The 20026-nt window shown below is 42.0% G+C and overlaps 1 protein-coding gene across 3 annotated transcripts in view; it reads right to left on the reverse strand.

Moving 5' to 3' along the window:
- TAFA2 (TAFA chemokine like family member 2) overlaps positions 1–20026 on the reverse strand; it is a 147268-nt gene that overhangs the window by 14810 nt on the left and 112432 nt on the right. For 2 of the 3 annotated variants that reach the window (XR_014223835.1, XR_014223836.1), the window contains exons 3-5: positions 13553–13705; positions 12403–12527; positions 1210–1449 (exon numbers count right to left, since the gene is read on the reverse strand). Coding sequence is in view for 1 of the 3 variants with exons in the window: in XM_082239922.1 (XP_082096048.1) it covers positions 12403–12527; positions 13553–13705 (278 nt within the window). In the remaining 2 variants the exon portion in view is untranslated. The remainder of the gene's footprint in view (positions 1–1209; positions 1450–12402; positions 12528–13552; positions 13706–20026) is intronic. The other variant, XM_082239922.1, reaches the window with a different exon arrangement.

The raw sequence follows: 20026 nt of genomic DNA on the forward strand, positions 1-20026 counted from the left end.
GTAATAAATAATAAGAACAACTAGGGCAATCCTGCTCAGACTGGCTGCCAATTTGATACAAAGCCAAATTTAAGGTGCACATGCTTACATATTAAACTCTGTGCAACTCTGCAAGTCTGGATATACAAAGGGACACCTGCTCCCAAATATAACTGACTGTCTGCTAACATAATTAGAGGAGATTCTCCTGGTGGGGCCACCATGAGCTGAGACATAGTGTGCAGTAACCTGAGAGAAGTCCTTTACTATAGAGCTCCATGGAACTCCTCTCTGAAACAAGGCTGGCACAGATTATGATGAGCTTTCAATACCTGTTTGTGAAAGCCTTTGTTGACTGCTCAACACCGTTTTGGAATATGCAATATCGCTGGCTACAGTGGATGGAATTTTACGTTGGTCTAATGATTTAATATGTACAGTGGTTCTCGAACGTAATCCGTTCCGGAACGTTTGAAAACCGAGGTGCAGCTTCCCATTGGTTGCAAGAGCTTCTTGCACTTGGCGGAAGCCGCGTCGCACGTTCGGGTTCCGAAAAATGTTCAAAAACGGAAGCATTTACTTCCGGGTTTTCAGCCTTCGAGAACTGAAACGTACAACAATGTTCAGGAACCAAGGTACCACTGTTAAAGCCTAAACCTGAAAAATAATCAAGTTACAAAAGTTACATTTCTTATTTCAATCTATCACATATCACTGTAATTGCAGCATTTACCATAATACACTTTTAAAAAACCATGTTTTTGCTTTGGCTTTTATCCTTATAGGCCAGGATAATCCAGGGAGATTAAGAACATCATGCTTTCAATATTATTGGGATTTAAATATTCGAATATGTTGTGCTATGTTTTTTGTACATTTAGGATGGTAATCCTGTGTTTAGGTGCCTGCAATACAGGTTTATTACAGAACACTGATGAAAACAAGGCTTCACTAGGGGATAACTTAAAGCTCTGCAAAAGCCACACTTGTTTGACCAGACACATGAGGACACAAATACACAAAGGATGTGGCTATTGTAGTCAATAACGAATCTACGATGCTATTTTTAAACTTATTGTCCGTACAAACAGCCCCATAATACTTTGCAAAAAAAAATATGTTTAATTTTTCTAATGGTAATGTTGTGATTAAATGGTGCTCTGTGAGTTTGAGAAACAGTACAATACATTAAATACCGCTACAACTATGAAAACCTGTATTTGTACACACCTGCTGCTCTGTGAGTAACAAAGCAAGGCTGGAACATCTTTCGGGAGAGGTTTTGACTCTTTACTCCTCAACGAACCTTCTGGCCCTTCCTGAGAATCCGACCAATAGTAGGATTCATGACAACTATTGCCCCAAACGTGGAGCCAGAATATTGTGTGTGTGTGTGTATGTGGAATAAACAAAAATTGTCACCAGGCACAGCAGAAATCTCCTTGTTCTTGAAGGGTTTTACACGTTTGCCTAAGAAACAAACACATATCAGGCACTCGAATGAGTTGTATAAGACAAAAACTGGGATTAGTGGCAAAGCATTTTGCTTTTAAGGAAAAGATAAAGTGTCTTTAAATGCTGTAGAAAAATATAGCTTCTTTCTTACAGAATAAAAGAGAAATGTTCCAAGTTAATGAAATATATTGTCAATATAGTTATCCTAAGGCAGATCAACATTCTTTAAATTGAAGTAAATCAAGGAAGTAATTTATTAAATTGTAGTAATTCTGACCAACGAACAAATGTAAGTTTGTTTGAAGACCACGTTTATTTAAAAGAGGGGGAAAGGCCACATGAATGTTACTTTTTCTGCAAGGACAGAGGACTCAGGATTCAACCCAGCAAGCGTTAGTCATGGATAAGTCCCAGTGAAAGCAATGGAATATATTTCTGAAAATTTATATCCTGTCCTTCCACTGTGCACACAATGTTCAGGGTGGCTTACAACTATATTAAAATCAAATGAAAGCCCCCAATACAACAATAATAAGTACAGGCAGAAGCAGCTGATAAAACAGTAAAAAAAAATTTAAACTGGAAAGTTAAATATCTGCCTAAATAAATGGATCTGAGCAGTAACCCTATACTTACCTGGGAGTATTACCCATTGAGCTCAGTGAGTGATACCCAATTGTGGCTGCCCACCAGCTGCTAGCAGAACAGATTTTCACAGCTGTAATAGGACTTCTCTTTCCTCTCTTCTCCCCTTGCACCCCCAATACCTGCTCTGCAGATGTGGGGAGCATACAGGGGCAGGAAGGAAGAGGAAATCCCATTCTGGATGAAAAGAAATACACTTGTGCGATGTTGGATGCAACTGAATGAGAACTACTTAAGGCTCGACATGGGCACTGTCAGTTACAATTAGCTGTTGGAGGAATGTAATGTAACTGCACTGATGACATTACCTACAATCACTACATTGTTTGCAATTAAATTAGTATATAACAAAAAAAAGCTTAATTAAATTTTAGTATCATGCCCCATCCCCTACTATTCACTTTCATACAGAAATCTATAAGGACTCAGATCAGGGTGGCCCCAAGACACTTTGCTGCCCGGAGACAAGATAGCACCTCATCTGTTCCATGCACATTAGTTACTGGTTGCAGGAGAGCATCTCCCTGCCCCTACCTGAGGGCTGTAGGGTAGCAGAGGAAGCATCTGCTGCCTCACTTTGTTTAAGGGTCATCCCCGTCTCTGACACGCTCCCATATTTCATGCACATTTGGGCTGCTTTGTTTGGTTCCATTGAGGGGCCCAATCTGCATTATTGTGGACACAGGATGTCAGGGAACTGCCATCGGCTGAGAGGCAAGAGGGGGGAGGGCAGCTGGATTACAGAGAGCCTCCAAAGATCGTGGGAAGCAGCACTTCCTCAGCAGAGGAAGGAAGCCACGCCTCTAGTGGGGAAGAGCTGCAGGGCTCGGAGGATGCAAGGCGGTGCCAGGACTCCTTGCCTGAGCAAAGCGGGGAGGAGAGAGGTCCCCCGTTACCCAAGCCTTCCTTGCACAGTAGGCTTTCGCGCAGAGAGGGGAGGCGTCGGCTAGGGGTCAAGAAACTACTCTGCTGGGGAAAGTTTAAGGACCGCCCACTCTCAGATTCTGCTGGTGATTGAGCAAGACATGGAATAGAGGCGTTCTGCATTGTAAATGTTTTTGCACCAATAATAAAGCCTTTAAAAAGACCAGTGAGGGATCTTGCCTGATTGCTCTCGAGCAACCACACCAATAGGCATAACACATAATTTCAGGTGTCTTTTATGCTTTAGCATACCGAAAAGGAAAGTCTACATTTACTTCTAAGTAGCTGAAACTAATCTGTAAATAATGGCTAGAAATATCAATGGAGTTAAGCAAGAATCTACCCCCTTCTCTCTTGCACGCACAACAAAACAAAACTTCTGCCTCTGTGACACACCTCTTGCTTTGTCTCTTAATGCAACACCTGAAATTCACAACCACAGGATAAATGCTTCAAAAACAGAATGGCTGAGATCCAGTGTGCAAGCGCTACGACCACAATTGGGATTTTCCAATTGTCCAAAATGGAAGGGACTCTGCTCACAATACCTGGCCTTCGTGAACTAACGAAAGGGCCCATCTGCGCATATAGCTTTCCAGATTGTGGCCGCTATGTGCACAGATATCTTTCAGATGAACTCCAGATGGAGTAACAGTCCTTATAAGAAAATGTTAGAAATATCTGATGCCATTGTTTATTATGTAAATTTGGGCGTGACTAAAAAAAACAACCTCAAAAGAACTAATGTCAGTCCACAATAAACCAGATTAGGCTCCAGATTCCCCATTTCTCCCCCCATTTTTGAAAAAAATGTTTTGATACTATACAACACTGAAATATTTAAGAGTTATTTTGGTTGCCCTTGAACCTTCCTGCCACACTTGCCACCCTCTCTTCCCACATCTCCACACGCTTTGAGAACCACTGACCTAGAGACAGCAGTCGAGATTTCTACACTCTTTAAAATGGGACCATTACACTTTTAGGAAGCAACATGTGGGGCATAATGGCAGACATCACTGTAGGAAAACACCATAGGAGAAATCTCCTCAGACTCCCAATCCTTCCATGCTAAAATGGTGAAATAGTTCACTTGCGAAGAAAATAAAGATATGTGTAAGGAGATGTATGACTATATTTCCATTTAATTATCTGCTATAGAAATATTTGCCTTTGCCTTCCAGGAAAACATTATGATGTTTAGGTTCATTAAATGCTAATACCAGACTTCATAATGGAAGGCTGGATGAATTTGTGCTTAATGAAAATGCCCTTTCTGAAATGAACAGAAGTATAATTTTTACTGTGTGGGTTATTAGTTACCAAAAGTGTAACTGTGATGTAGGAAGACACTAATTTTCACAAAGGGTTCTATGTACTATACAGTGATTTCCCAAGGAATAGTGCTGAAGAGCCATCAATATGATATTTGAGAATATTGCCAAGGTGCATTCAAAACTGGTATGTGTTCCATAGCCTTGAATGAAGCATTCCATGTTGCTGTTTCACTTACTACTGTCAGCCTTTTCCATTCTCTTATCATCTTGCAAGCGCATAGTTCTGGTAAAATAACAGATGAAAACCAAATTGCTGAAGGGAAACTCATATGTTTTAATCAGAATCGGTGCATATCCCTAGCCTACCAGGAAGAAATATGTATGCCTTGCATTTTGAATTAGATTTGACTTGAAGTGTACTATAATGTTAAATAATCGGACATTAAAAACCTTCCATGGTGTGCAGGAGTATAAACAAGTAGCTCTACAACTTTAATCACAAGCCCGCTTTCTTGCCCTCTGATCATTCCCAGGCCTGTGATTAATTCTTGTTTTATGTAAGCGCTTTGGAGAAATAATTGGGCCTTATCTAGGTCTTGTAGAGCCATTCACATGCTTTAGTGCTAAATAAATAGCACTCAGTGGCCCTAACTCACAGATGTAAGTAGGAAAGATTGTGACAGATCACAAGCATGCTATATAGAGCAGATAAATCGTGAAAGGATAAGGGCCATGAAGCATTGTGGAGAGCCAAAACACCTGGAAGCTGTTTTGCTCTTTGGGTGGGTTGTAAGGATTCAAGTGCAAATCGGTTTTTCTTGAAGTGGGTCGGTATTAGAGTAGAAAGTTGTAGAAAGGTAGGGGCTCCTGCATGTTGAATAGACATGTTGAAGAAGAAATTCCAGCAGTTGCAGCTTGTCATACCAGCTACATCTGGTGAAATCCCCTCTTCTACACACCTATTAAATGTGCAGGAAATGGAAGCACTAGATTAGAAAGAGGCAAGAAGGAAGCCAAACAAATGAAGGTGTGTGAAGGTGTTTTATGGAAGGACGGATGCCTTTTTTGAACCATTCGAAGAAATGTTAATAGTATGATGAAGTCGCAAGCAGGATTTGAGCTATGAACAACATAAGTAATTAGATCATAGTATTGTGATTATGATTTGATAAGATAGAAGATAGGGTGTAGCAGAAGGGGAGAAACAACAACTGCATGAAAAAAGGAGTGGGAAGTCAAAAAAAGAAAGAGAAATTTGTATTTTGACTGTGTATGTTAAAAATGTTAAAATTTAATAAAATATAATTGGGGGGAAACAAAAATGAATGAAAGGCTGGTCCTATACTGAAAGGCGAAAACATTTCTAAACTGTCCTATTTACGAAACTCATGATACATCAATATCTTTATTAGGACTAATGAAAATGTCACAATTCTGGACTGACCACTGGGGGAAATGAAACATTCTTCATATTGGGGTTTATATTAAACCTAGTTATTGTGAGTAATATCTTCCTGAGCGTTTATTTCTACAGATCAGCAAATGTTGATGCATAAGTGATGACAAAGAATTGCATTTTTTAAAAAAATAATGAAGGAAAGGACAGCTATCAGACAAGCTTTCCATGCATATTTTTCTTTGAAATATGCTGACCTTAAAAAGCAAGTAAGTAGAAGCCCTGGTAAAAATCAATCATTCATACACATGTATATGTACAGTGATTACAGTAGTGCCTCGCAAGACGAAATTAATTCGTTCCGCAAGTCTCTTCGTCTTGCGGTTTTTTCGTCTTGCGATGCACGGTTTCCCATAGGAATGCATTGAAAATCAATTAATGCGTTCCTAGGGAAACCGCCTTCAGACCAGGTCCGGGGACACTCTGTCCCCGGACCTCTTCTGAAGGCTGGGGGGGAGGGCTTTTCTTCCCACCCCCAGCATTTTAAAAAACCCCGGGACAGCGGAGGACTTCTCCGCTGTCCGTGCAATCTTAAAATGCTTGTGGGCGGCATTTTAAAATCGCCCCGGACAGCGGAGGACTTCTCCGCTGTCCGGGGCGATTTAAAAGCCCCTGGGAAGGCAGGCAGGGGGGACAAAGACTTTCGCCCCCCGCCCGCCTTCAGAAGGTGTTCCCGCCCCCCCGCCCGGCTTCGCAGCAGCGCTACGAAGCCCAGCGGTGGGGCAGGTGTTCCCGCCCCCCCACCCGCCCGGCTTCGCAGCAGCGCTACGAAGCCCGGCGGTGGGGCAGGTGTTCCCGCCCCCCCACCCCACTTCGGAGCACCGTTCCGAAGCGGGGTGGCTGGGGCAGGTGTTCCCGCCCCCCCGCCCGGCTTCGCAGCAGCGCTACGAATCCCAGCGGTGGGGCAGGTGTTCCCGCCCCCCCACCCCGCTTCGGAGCAGCGTTCCGAAGCGGGGTGGCTGGGGCAGGTTTTCCCGCCCCCCCCGCCCGGCTTCGCAGCAGCGCTACGAAGCCCGGCGGTGGGGCAGGTGTTCCCGCCCCCCCACCCCGCTTCGGAGCAGCGTTCCGAAGCGGGGTGGCTGGGGCAGGTGTTCCCGCCCCCCCTGCCCGGCTACGCAGCAGCGCTACGAAGCCCGGCGGTGGGGCAGGTGTTCCCGCCCCCCCACCCCACTTCGGAGCACCGTTCTGAAGCGGGGCGGTGGGGGAAGGTGTTCCCGCCCGGCTTCGCAGCAGCGCTACGAAGCCTGGCGGTGGGGCAGGTGTTCCCGCCCCCCACCCCGCTTCGGAGCACCGTTCTGAAGCGGGGCGGTGGGGGAAGGTGTTCCCGCCCCCCCTGCCCCGCTTCGGAGCACCGGGAGAAGCGATCTCCCCGCAGCCGCTTGCTTCAAAAGAGGTCCGGGACCTCTTTTGAAGCAAGCGGCTGCGGAGAGAAGCGCAGCCGCTTGCTTCAAAAGAGGTCCGGGGGCAACGGGAAGCGCTTCCCGCTGCCCCCGGACCTCTTTTGAAGCAAGGGGCGGTGGGGAGAAGCGATCTCCCCGCAGCCGCTTGCTTCAAAAGAGAAGACCCACTGTCCCCGGGGCAAGCTTCGTTTTGCGAAGCAAGCCCATAGGGAAATTCGTCTTGCGAGGCAACTCGAAAATGAAAAAACCTTTCGTTTTGCGAGTTTTTCGTCTCGCGAGGCGTTCGTCTTGCGGGGTACCACTGTAGTTATGTTTTAAGTGAGTGCTTAAGGTAGCACTGGATAATGAAATGTTGCTTAATGTATTAGGTTTTTTTGTAATTTGAAAATTAAATTTGTTTTTTAAAGCATGAGATTTGGATGAATCAAGTTTTAATACATTACTTTTTCCTAACCCATTCGTGTTCTAGCGAGCTGCTTGTTCAAGTGGCATGGCAGACTTTCAGGAAGGCTGAGGCCAGCCAAGAAACTAGATCCCCTTGCGGATTAGGCAGGAATCCTGCCTTCTCAACCATAGAACTACTCTGGCAGATTGAACAGCTATTCATTCCAAAAAGCTCCTATAGCCTTATTATGGCTCCAGCTAGCAACTCTAAACTGGCTGTACTGCACTCCCACATTAGACAGTTTTTTGTCCTGCCCCCAGACTTACCACTTGTGCAACAGAACATTATCTACAAATTGCTGCTACAGATTCTGACTGTGACTACCTCCAAATCCCTGTTCGTCTTGCACATGCTTTGTCTCTGCTTGAATCTTTGGCTTTAATATAATTTTGTTTCCACCCCTAGTTGCGTCTGACTCTTGAGCATCTTTAGGAGCAAAAAAAGAAAAAAAAAAGGAATGGGGGAAAATCATTGTATCAGCAAAATCCTATCATGTCTGCTTGGAATTAAGTCCCATTGACGTCAATACAGTACACTAGTGGCCAAAATTGTGGAAAACTTTTGAGGAAAGTGTATTTCCGAGGTTTGATGGCTCATAACACCTGATTGGCTCTCTAAAAACACTCATGCTCATTGGCTACGTTCAAAGCTACTGCATATCAACCTAAGCAATTTGTGCTTCCTTTTTCTGGTTATTTGGCTATAATCTTTGATAGAATACAGATAATTGAACAAACATTGTTGCATTGCATTCTTCATTAAATTTTCTTTCCATTGATATATAATGTTATGGTATTACTCCAAAAAGAAGTGGCATTTCCACAATTTTGGCCACCAGTGTAAATAAATGTATTGAGGTCAACCCCCAATAAATGCACATTAAACTGCAGTCTTAAACAACATTCTACAAATAAAACCTTTAGTAGTCTTCAACTTACTCTTACCGATGTGTTCTGCCTTGAAGAACTACTATTCCAGATTAAATGAGCTGAGAATTGCACCCTGAATGTGAGAAATATTTCATTGCTCTTCTAGTGTGCTGACCACAGTTGGGCTGCAGGATCTATCAGGAACACTGCAATGAACACCCTGCATACTAGAGTTCTAGATAAATGATTCACTGTGACAAAACTTATCTTAATCAGAACTACAGACCTATTTTTTGAGAAGACGCTGAGAAAGAAAGCAGTTGCAAAGACAACAAGAGAACCGTATTTCTGACAGTTCTACTCTGTCCACCTCCCACCCTTCTTTGCAGCTGCCTAAAGTGCACATACATCTGTTGTAATTCAGAGGAGGACAAGATCATCATCTGACATAGCTGTTTCATTGACACTAATATCAGCCTTGGTTTCAAGATAAATTCCACTCCTAAGTCCAGGGACTCATTTTCAACCCTTCTGTATTTATTGTTCCTCCTTATCCATCCTTATTTTTTCTGCTCAGTGGGCAGTCAACTAAACGGAAGCAGTCCTAGCAGAACAAATCAGGATCATGAGGGCTATAGAAACAACTGTCAGCAACTGATGAATACATTAATCTTATCAATTATTATCATCTCTGTAATGGTCCTTTTAAAGATGTATCAGTTCAGAACCATTTTGACAGTGTAGTCTTCAGGTTCCCTTTTGGACACAGGTGCACAGAGCTCTACTTTCATTGTCCAATCTCATTCAGCTATTGGAGAAAGGCCAGGTTTCACATCAAATCTCCTAGCTCTTTCTGTTGGCTGAATATCAATATCCAAAAGGTTTTAGGATATGTGAGACGGGGCATAAGAATGATAAGTAACATCCTTTAGCGTGTGAAAAGAGCTTGGCTATTTCCCTCTCTGGGCTACAGTGACTTTTGAAATAATTTGGTAGTATGGTATCTAAAGCTTCTTGTCTAGAAATGTACAATATATAAGTAGGCATCTTGCATTGGTTCCGTTCATTAAACCCACCTTATATGGAACTAACCATTAGATGCAGTATGTAGAAATGAACGTACAGATTTAGTCACTGAGCAGTGTGTCTCTGTTCCTCCATCTTGGGATTTTCCCACAGAAGAAAAACCATCACTCAGGGTAGAGTACTCACTTACATATAGACATTCTTAGGATGATCCCTGGCATTTTCAGGTAAAGAACCCCATCTTTGACTGTCTTGGAAACCTGCTGTCAATCAGGACAGAAACTACGGGACAACTGATCTAAGAAGTATAAAGGCCTCTCCATGAAACAAATGTATGAAACCTACACACGTATGAAAATGTAAGAAACCCACATATAGATTGCCATGTGCAATGATTTAACATGCATATACATGCACCATAAAATAACAGCCTGCATGACATCTCCTCAGCCTATGCTGATATGTTTCCTATTTACAAAAGGGGAAAAAAACCCACCCTAATTAGTTGAGGAGGCTCAACTAATTGTGATTATGACTTGCTGATTTTCCCCGGCTCTAGCTTATACACTTATACAGTCTCAATGGTAAAGGGGTATTATGAACATTGTTTCCCAAGACAATGCTACAGTCAAGTGAGAAATCAAGTTCTTGCAGTGGTTGGCCTTGCTAGATGATTCTGATATGTAAATTCTTCCTTGGCAGGTTGTGCCAAAATTCAAAGTCGACTGAGTTCAATAGAACGTATTCCCTAGATGTGTGCAGAAGACTGAAGTACTAGAAAACTAGGAAATCGTCCAGGATCTACAAAATGAAACAGTGTGGAATGCTCCCACTCACTGTTTCTGTCACTCAGCTGTACCCTTCTATACCATACTCAATTCCATTCCTTCTCCAGAGTTTTCCATTCCCTCCTTCCAACTGCCAATCAGCGTTCCATGGACACTGAGCGTTCTTAGTCCTTACCAGGCTGTTTTGAGGATCCTCCGATTCACCCAACTTGTGTCTGGGGTTTCCCTGCATATATATTTTTTGGACTTTTGCAAACCTTGTGGCCAAGAGCAAATAAGGAGTTATCATTGCATTCAGAGAATGAGACCTCCATGCTGCTTAGCACTTTTGAAACATCTGACATGCTTTCCAAAGTGCGATATTGGTTTGTAAGTGCCGGTGTGGTTTCAGTTTCATATAACAGAGGCAACCATTTACAGTGCATTGTTAAGTTTAACTGTCCTTTGTTACCTGGCCCGTGAGTTGTCACTTTTTAAATTGGTAGCACATCCCCATGTCCAAACAGAAGCACTGGAATTATTAACGAGTAAGTGCTCTTGTAAAATGCTGTCGGGGGGGGGGGTGTTCTAAAGCAGCCGCTTAGAAAGCACAGGACCCAACTTTTTAGATAGGGGCCAGCCTTTAACTGCAACGGGGTGTTCTTCATTTTTCTTTAACTATCTACTGTACGTCTGTTTTCCTGCTTCTCTTGCTCAACCACTGTCTCTGCCTCCAGCTTTCCCTTATCTCTGGCCACTGTCAATGCCATCTTTCTGACTTGCCCCTTCTTCTCCCTCTCATTAAAAAAATAGCTAAAAATAAGGACACAAATAAAATGGGGCTGGTAGACATGGTGGAGTGCATCTTATGTTGGCCAGCAACTTAATTTTGGGTGCTGCCTGTCGTATGAAAACCAGATGTGCAAGATGTATTAGCTGTAGTACAATCTGAGCAATGCTTTCAAATGCCACAGCACAGGAATGTCTTTCGGAGCGGCTGGGGCGCCTTTGATCTAGTCCTTTCTATTTCTTTTGATAAGTCCTTCACAGAAGCAGATCTGCATTTAAATCAGTCTAAATGTCCATTGCCTTTGAATACTGCTATTCTGTTGCACAACACCAAAACATCTGTGAAACAAAAGAGACTCTAATCAAAAGGAAGCTATAAGGCACTATTCTTGTACTACAGTATTGATTTTTTATGCACATCCCTATTAAATTCTTTCAGATTTGAAGCATGAGATCAACAAGATCTTAAAATATATTTATGAACTTTAGTTCTTTGGGGACTATGGAACCAAGGACAAACAGGTCCTTTGACTAGAGTTATTCTTATGTTATACATGAACATCTATGGATTATCTTCTTCTTACAAGCCAAAACAGGTTATTCATATTTGATATATTGCTGACTCTTAGTGCAGTTTCCAAATCACTTGTTCTGGGTTTGAATTAGGATTTCTGAAGATTGTGGGTGAAGTTATTTTAAAAATCTAGAGGATCTATATGTTTTATATGCTATTTATTGCGGAAGAAGTCTTGAATGGATTTGCAATTGATAAATTAATTGAATAGAGGCAAAGGAATTTCTATCATAAGCTGTTCTATAGTCATACATACATTAAAGGCATGGTTTACTTCTTCCACCCCCCACAATTTAATTTGAACTGACGTGGCAGGGGAGAGGAGCAACAGGAATCTCTTGAAAAAACTTTTTCTAAAAAAAGTTAGTGATATGGATTAATCTGTGGAAACTGAGCTGATATTAAAACAGAATGCCTTTTAGGATTTGCAGAGTTCTGGGCTTAATTTCAGACAGGTAACGTAAGAACTGTAAGAAGTGAGAGCAGGGGTGTTGAAGTTGCCCATCAAAAGTTGACAACTGGACAGCTGACTGAGCAGGTGCACAAGTCTCACCTGGTCTTCCCAAATATGGTGCTCGTATTTAAATTCATCATTAATTCTAAATGCATATATATCAGGTATAGCCAAAATGGTTCCTGCCATAAGCTATTAAGACTACAGCTCCCATCATTTCTGACCCTGAGACATACTGACTTGGACTGAGTTGAAGTCAGGTTACAGATGCATTTTATATGCAGATCTCTGTCCTCTTTACTGGTGATGCAACAGCTGCCAGACAGGTGTCAAGGTACTTACCCTTGTTGTTTTCACTTTATTGCCGGAAGAACAACTCCATCCTTTTCGATCTGGAAGAACTTTGCATTCTTCCCCTTCAAGACATGGCTGCATGTGGCACCACCATTTTTGTTCCACTATTGAAGCTAGAGAAGAAGAAGAAGAAGAAGAAGAAGAAGAAGAAGAAGAAGAAGACGAAAGGCATGCTGTTGTTTTTTATATATTGGTGCTATTTTTAACTTATTCCATGGAAATATTGTCAGGGCAATATTGTTTTAACAATAAATAAATATCTGCATAATGAAATCAAAATGAAAATTGCATATATGTGAATTTGAACAGCAATCAGAATGACATTAACCAACAACAACAAACTGACCCAGAATTATGAAATGTTTGGCTTATTTTCAACATGTCTCTCTTTGGAATGGCTTAAAAGCCTCTCACATCTATTTAAATGTCTTTCAGAATTCGCATTTCTCAGGTTCACTGAGCTGCTCTCATGTTAAAAGATTCATTATATTCTATGTTTTCGGCCTATATTTCTTAACACTTGAACATTCAGGTCTAATGTGTCTGGAATAAATGTATTCTCAAAAGATGATATAGTTACTGTTTCTGTGATAGCTGACATTGCAGCACCACGAAAACACAAGCTTTTTGCAGAGCAGGCAAAGGAACATGGACCATCTAAAAATCTCTCTACTGAATGTAAAGAAAGCATTTATTTCTTTGTGCTGCTCTCATGTTAAAATGACTTCCTTAAAAAAAAGAGAGAGAGCTGGCATCACTCTTTGCCTTGATTTTTCTTCTTTGTGGCAAAAATAATATAAAGGAAATGTGAAACAGCAGCTCAAGGAGCAAATACGCTGATGTAGCTTTAGCAGCAGATATTAAAATGAGCGAACTTGATACAGCCGTATGGGCGCTCGGAGTTTTACATCAAGTTGTGTTTCCCTAGAGGTTTCATTTCACAGCCAGGCTTGGTAATTCACTTTCAAATCTCCAGCTATTGTTCACCTTGGGTATATATATATATATACCTCCAAAGAACTCTCAATATCCTCCTTATCACTATAAATATTGGCAGGATTAAATGAAAGGCAATTGCTTAAAGAACTCGGCAGAGCATGACTCGAGAGGGAAGAACAAACCACAGAATGTGCCGCACCATCAACGCAAGAAGGAGCTGCTCGTGTGGTACCTGCTACCTGCCCGGGGAAGCAGGAGCACTTGACGGTCTGCGATCTTTCTTCTATCTTGTTCTTATTACAACATCGGTGGAGAGCCACCACTTCACAAGTTCCAGTTTTAACATGATGAGCTGTGGAAACAAGATGTTGACAGCGGTGATGACATTCATTTATTTACTTTGCACAATTTCTTTAAAAGCAGAAACGCATCAACTTAAGAGGCCGTCTGCACTGTAGGTGTCATCGGAAAGGTCTTCTGTGCTAAGGGAAGGACTTATCTTGCTTCCTAGGCTGAGATACCTTATAATTCCTTATTGCTCAGAACACAACAGCTATTTTGGGGAAGGAACATTGTATGTTTGGCCTCATGTGGCTGGCTGCAGGCAACAAAGACAATATGATCAGAAGAAAAGCGTTCAGAGAATAGTGTTACCTGCAGAAGGAAGTTGGCAGTATGGAGTGCTCCTGCTTAGGGTTCTAGACAGCCAGCCATGCCCTTTTCCAAGCGACTCCATTCCAACCCCCAACCCCCCCAAAAGACACTCAGCATTCTGTGTCCATTTGTCAGTCTTCATTCGATTGAGGTGTGTGTGTGTGTGTGTGTGTGTGTGTGGTGGGTAGGGTTTCCCTTAGGGCAGAGCTTTCCAAACTATGTGTTGTGACACGTTAGTGTGCCAGCTGCAGTGTGTAGGTGTGTCGCATGAACACTCCTCGCATTCCTCCTAGGGGTGCAAAGGGGTTAATTTAACCTCCGGTTTGCTAGTAAAACTGAATTACTGTGTCACAAAATGATGCACGTCCAAAAAGTATGTCACCAACTTGAAAGTTTGAAAAGCTCTGCCTTAGGGTTTCCCCCCACCTTACAGATTTCTTGTACTTTTTATCCCCCAGGCATACTGATACCATCTTATTATTGGTCTTAGCTGAAAATTTCAGCTCTAATGCAGATGAATGTACTGCAAACATATTTCCTGATAGTCTAAGAACTGGAGTTATTTCAAGAAGTACCGCAGAAAACATTTCATTCTGGAAAATGTCGGCACATGTGTTTTTCAAAGCGGGGAGGGGATAAGTGTGTCAGCCTGTAAAGAAACATTTAATTTCTTAAAATATAATTTAAAATATAACCCAGCTTTCCAAATGCATTTTGCTCAAGGCAACTAACAATACACAAAATAACATATAACGGACAACAAAAAGGATGAGATTAAAAACAGCAGGCCGCAAAAACTAAAAGCTGTAAACCAAAACAGAATAAAGGCAGTGAGAAGTCAACCAAGCAACCCCAAAGCTTTCTGAAACAGAAAGTTCATCATCATCATCAGGTATAAGGAACGGTTCGAAAACCAAGGTGCGGAAGCAGCGCCAGATGTTCGGCTTGCAAAGAACGTTCTTAAACCGGATCACTCACTTCCGGGTTTGTGAAGTTTGGGAACCGATTTGTTCGACAACTAAGCCGTTCGACTACCAAGGTACCACTGTAATAGGACAGGCCTCCCTGGACAGAGTCTAATCACACTACCCAATAAGGCTCTCTGGTGCAGTCCCGCCAATCCTGTTACTTTTACATGTTTACCATCTTTCATGTGAAAATTTATCATCTGTGTTTCTTCCTCACTCAACTGACCACGTATTTTGGGAAATGAGAGGGGAGGCATTGCAAATTCTTCACATGCCAATAAGCTTCTTGCTGGAGAGATGTAAAACCTCTGTTTGCTATCCATCGATTAAAAAAAAAAGTTTTCTCCCAATAACAGTTTTGAAATATTTTGTTGCAGATGATGCTTTGCTAGGCCAAGTATTATTTTGTTCTGTATTAGACTTATGGGATGCACGCTCAATATGATGAACAATGCCGAGAGTGGAAAATCAAACATATTCAGACAGTATCAATATTGTCTCTAGTTCAAGGTGAATGTTAATGACACAGAATACCATGATATACCAACTGAAAGGAATTGGTAGCTTACAGGAAAAAGCTTCCAGTTCAGGGATCCAGTATTTCTGCAAAACAAACAAACTAACATATGCTAACTTCTCTTTTAAACAATATAAGGAAGCAGGACAGCCGGTTTCTTGGGAAGTGTGATGGATGCAGAATATTCAGGATGGAATATCATTATGGAAGGACCTGAAAACAAGATTATTTATTCAAGCAGACTGGCAGAGTTTAGGACTTGGCCCCTAAGTGCTTAGAAAGACTTGGACGGCCTCAGAACTTGAATTTGAAGTCCAGCTAACAACATTTCTAAAATAGAATATACTAACATTTTGTTTCCGCAACACGGACTTGACATATAATGTCTTGTCAGTTACATTTTGATTAACATGCTCATGATAAATTAACTTTATTGCGTAATCAAGACCTGAAAATAGAGGCACAGTCCTTTTTGTGGAAGACATGGGTTGATGGTGGGATTTATACATTAGATCAGTTAATAGGATCAGATGGAGAATTTTTGCCATTTGCAGTTTTGCAGTTTAGGTACCACTTATCCACTACTGCTGAATGCTAGCGTCTTCAACTAGAGCAGTTTTAGAGTCTATTTTTGGACTGTTGGCTTTGAGTGCCTCAGCATCTCCTGTGCTGCTGGAGGAAATAAATGGATATTCGCAGAAAACTAAACCCATTAATAGCTGTTTATAAATGTTTATTGGAATGCTGTAAATTGAATGTTCAGGAACTTAGAGGTGAATGGAAACAGAGATTTAGAGTGTTCCATTAATCTCCATCAATGGAAAGTTCCTTTAGCATCCATATGCAGGGTTTCTTTAAATTTAAAAATGAGATTGACCCAACAAAAGCGGGTGTTTAGAGTATACTATACTTCGTGGCACCTCAACAAGAAGGTATTGTTTGATTCACAAAGTTGTTGGTAATGTAATGTTGAAAATGCCTATTCCAGAACATATGAGGGGCCTGCTGGATCAGGCCAATGACCCATCTAGTCCAGCATCCTGTTCTCTCACACACCCCAGCCAGAGCAGGCACATGCCTGATAGTAATTCTCTACTGTCAAAAGCACACGCCTAACAGCATCCTTAAGGCGACCCAGATACACCTCCACACACACACCCTTGCATGGATGTCCATGCACTCGTAAACTATATACCTGTGGTGGGGACAAACAGATGGACAACTTAAGTGGATCCTGAGAGCCCTTATGTGTCAGCAGCTCCCAGCTGGTTGCCCAGAAAAGTATAAAGACAAGGAAAGGTTTCTTACTGTCCTTTTTTTAATTCAGTGTTTACAGAGACTATAGAACCCAGCCTCTTGGGTAATGGCGTTGTCCTAAGTGAATTGCACCCCCCTTCTCTCCCACTTCCTTATTCGTCATTCTCATCATCTCTGCGGGTGCTGCTACATGCCCTCTGTCTTTGAGCTCTCTGCTCTCCAACTTTCAAGGCTCGCCAGGTTCTGGGGGTGGGGTCTGGAAAGCTTTCCAATGACACTGTGTCTATCAGCAGTCGCCTCGCTTCCTCCTCCTCTCCTATTATTTCCCAACTTTCCCCCTCATTTGCCCATGAGCTGTGACCTCCTGCAAACCACTGTTGTGAATCTATACTGTCTTCCTCTTGCTCCTCCCTGAAAGGGTCAGGTTGTGGAGGCAGTCTCCACCATTCCTCCTCTGCCCAGTCCCTGACATTATGGTGGCAAAAAGATTTATATTGCAAGGTGTTAAGTTGTGGGTGAACATATCAGACGACACAGCGATTCTCCAAACAGCTCTTGTTTATTCACAGGTCAGAACAGAACTGAACTGAAGGGTTCAGCCAGCCTGCTTATATAGAGCTCCAGTACAACGTAACTGTAACAACTTTCTGTAACTATCCAATCACTGAACATCACTTTCGATCCCTTATTTGCATATGTGGACCTGAGTAAAACTATCTACAGTATCCCCCTGCTGGCCCAGGGTGAGAACTTCAGTACATAATACAAGGCTGTATGATCTCACTGCCCTTTCTTCATTTGAACTTTCGTCTAGACACCAATTTGGACTATTAATTTAAAACAGGATTGATGGAATATTCTTATTGATAATGTCAGCCTGCCATTGATTCTTGTTTAAATGACGACGACAACAACAACAAGTTTTTCTTCTCCCGCACCCTTCTGCCCCATTACACTTGCTAATAAAAAACTGAAGGACAACCCCCATACACAACATGGGCTTTCAAATGGACTTTGGTGGTCATGAACTGAGCTGTGGACAGATGGAGTGCTTTAGAGCTTTCAATGGATTGGCTGTTGTATAAGCTGTTGTATAAGCTGTTAATAATTACCACAAAAATTGTGCTGCAGAAAACTCTGGCAAATTGTAACTCTTATTCTTCTGGAAGGCAGAATTACAATAAGGTAGAACGAAACTTAACTCTTGAGACTGGAAGGAATAGCCATGGATATTGGCCTTCATATTTCAGATACTAACAAGCAGGTCTCCTTAATCTCAGCCTTGTTTTATGCGTAGATCATGCAGTGCTTTCTATTGCTATGGCTGGTCATTAATTTATCACTTTTAGAAAACTATTGTTAATTTACTTAATGGCAGGAACTTTAATGGCGACTGAAATTTTGTTTCTTCCTCCCTGAACTGTAACATTACTCCCTCTAGTGGAGTTTGGGACTTACAATTTCCTGAGAACCAACTTTGCTTTGTCTCTCTGTGGTTTGGTTGTTTACTCCAAGGCCTGCCTTTCCCATGAAATTTTTGACAGCTTGACCTTGAATCCATAGACAGGTGGGGAATGAGCGACAGAGTAAAAACAAGAGCTGCGTCGAAGGCAGGGAAAGGCAAACTGACACAAACAACCCTATTTTCTCAGGGACGCAGATCTTCAGTCCCTGCCGTCTTGCAGACTGCACCCTCGCCAACAATTCCAGCTGAAGAAGCTGAACAATTAACAGATGAGGATATGGCATCTGGAGGGTCTAACACTTTGTTAGAGGAAATGTTACAACAATTTGCAATTTTGAACAAAAAAGTGGATGACCAAACTGCAAAAATTGATTTAGCCACATCCTCAATTACCAAACTTTCAGAACAGGTGGCTAAGCACTCACAAGACATTGGAAATCTAAACGACGTAACATCTGAAAATCGAAAATTGGCGGAGGCTGCGAACCAAAAAGCAGAGGCCGCAGCAAAAGGAGTGGAGGAACTGAAAGGAGAGGTAAGACCGCTCCACAAACATATTACTGACCAGCAGGCCTACCTGTCTTTGGTGGAACTGCGAAACAAGGAAAATAATCTGAGATTACGCTCTATCCCAGAGATTGAGAAAGAGGACTTGATAGGTTTTCTAACAGCAGAATTCTCTAAATTCTGGGGTATTAATGAAGACACAGATTTTAAAATAACAACTGCATTTAGATTGGGAAGAGCCGTTGGAAAAGACAGGCCTAGAGACTGTTTGATCATCCTAAGGACTAAACAGGAGAGAGACAAGCTACTTGACTTACATTTTAACAAAGCACTTGTGATACAGGACAGAAGAGCACAAATCTACAAGGACATCCCTAAGCAACTACTGGATCTCAGATCTAACTATACTGACCTAGCCGGACTTTTGAGAGGTAACGGAATACCATACAGGTGGGAGTTTCCACAAGGCCTTTCATTCAAATACAAAGGAAAGAAGATAAAAATCAAAACGAAAGAGGACAGCCAGAAGTTCCTACACGACAACGGAGAAGACTTGCAGAAAGGAGCAGCAGCTATTTGGCCACCACCAGAGTCTGGGAAAGAGCCACCACCTTCGGACCCGGACAAAAAAGAAGACACCCAATAAAGAGTAACAACAGATCGATACAGGATGTCTCTGCAGCTGTATAGTTGGAATATTAATGGCGCGAATTCCCCAGAAAAACGCAAAAGGATCTTCCATATTCTAAAGAAAGAGAATTTGGACATAATTTGTTTGCAAGAAACTCATGTGACCAGGTTACACAAGAAGGTGTTAATAAATAAAAGATTAGGCCAAGAATTTATTTCATCAGACAGAGTTAAAAAGAGAGGCGTGGTGATCTACGCCAAGGAGAACCTTTCACCAAAATTTTTGTTTAAAGATGAACAAGGAAGAATCCTGGCTATTGAAATATCGACCCAAGGAGAGAAAATCTTGATATTAGGAATCTACGCACCAAATGAGGGGAAATCAGAATTTTACAAGAAGCTGCATGAGACATTACTGGACTATCTGGACTATTCTAACATCATTATGATGGGAGATATGAATGGGGTTGTCTCTACTTTTATGGATAAGTCACAGAACCAGAATTTGACCAAAGATGGAAGACTACCAAAAACCTTTTTTGAATTAACTGACAATATGGATTTAATTGATTTATGGAGGACGAGAAACCCCCTTGGTAAAGAAGGAACTTTCTTTTCTGAGGCCCATCTGTCATGGACAAGAATCGACCAAATTTGGACAACTAGAGGGCTGGC

Source organism: Podarcis vaucheri, assembly GCF_965113315.1.
Source record: "Podarcis vaucheri genome assembly, chromosome: 10".
NCBI classification, from domain to species: domain Eukaryota; kingdom Metazoa; phylum Chordata; class Lepidosauria; order Squamata; family Lacertidae; genus Podarcis; species Podarcis vaucheri.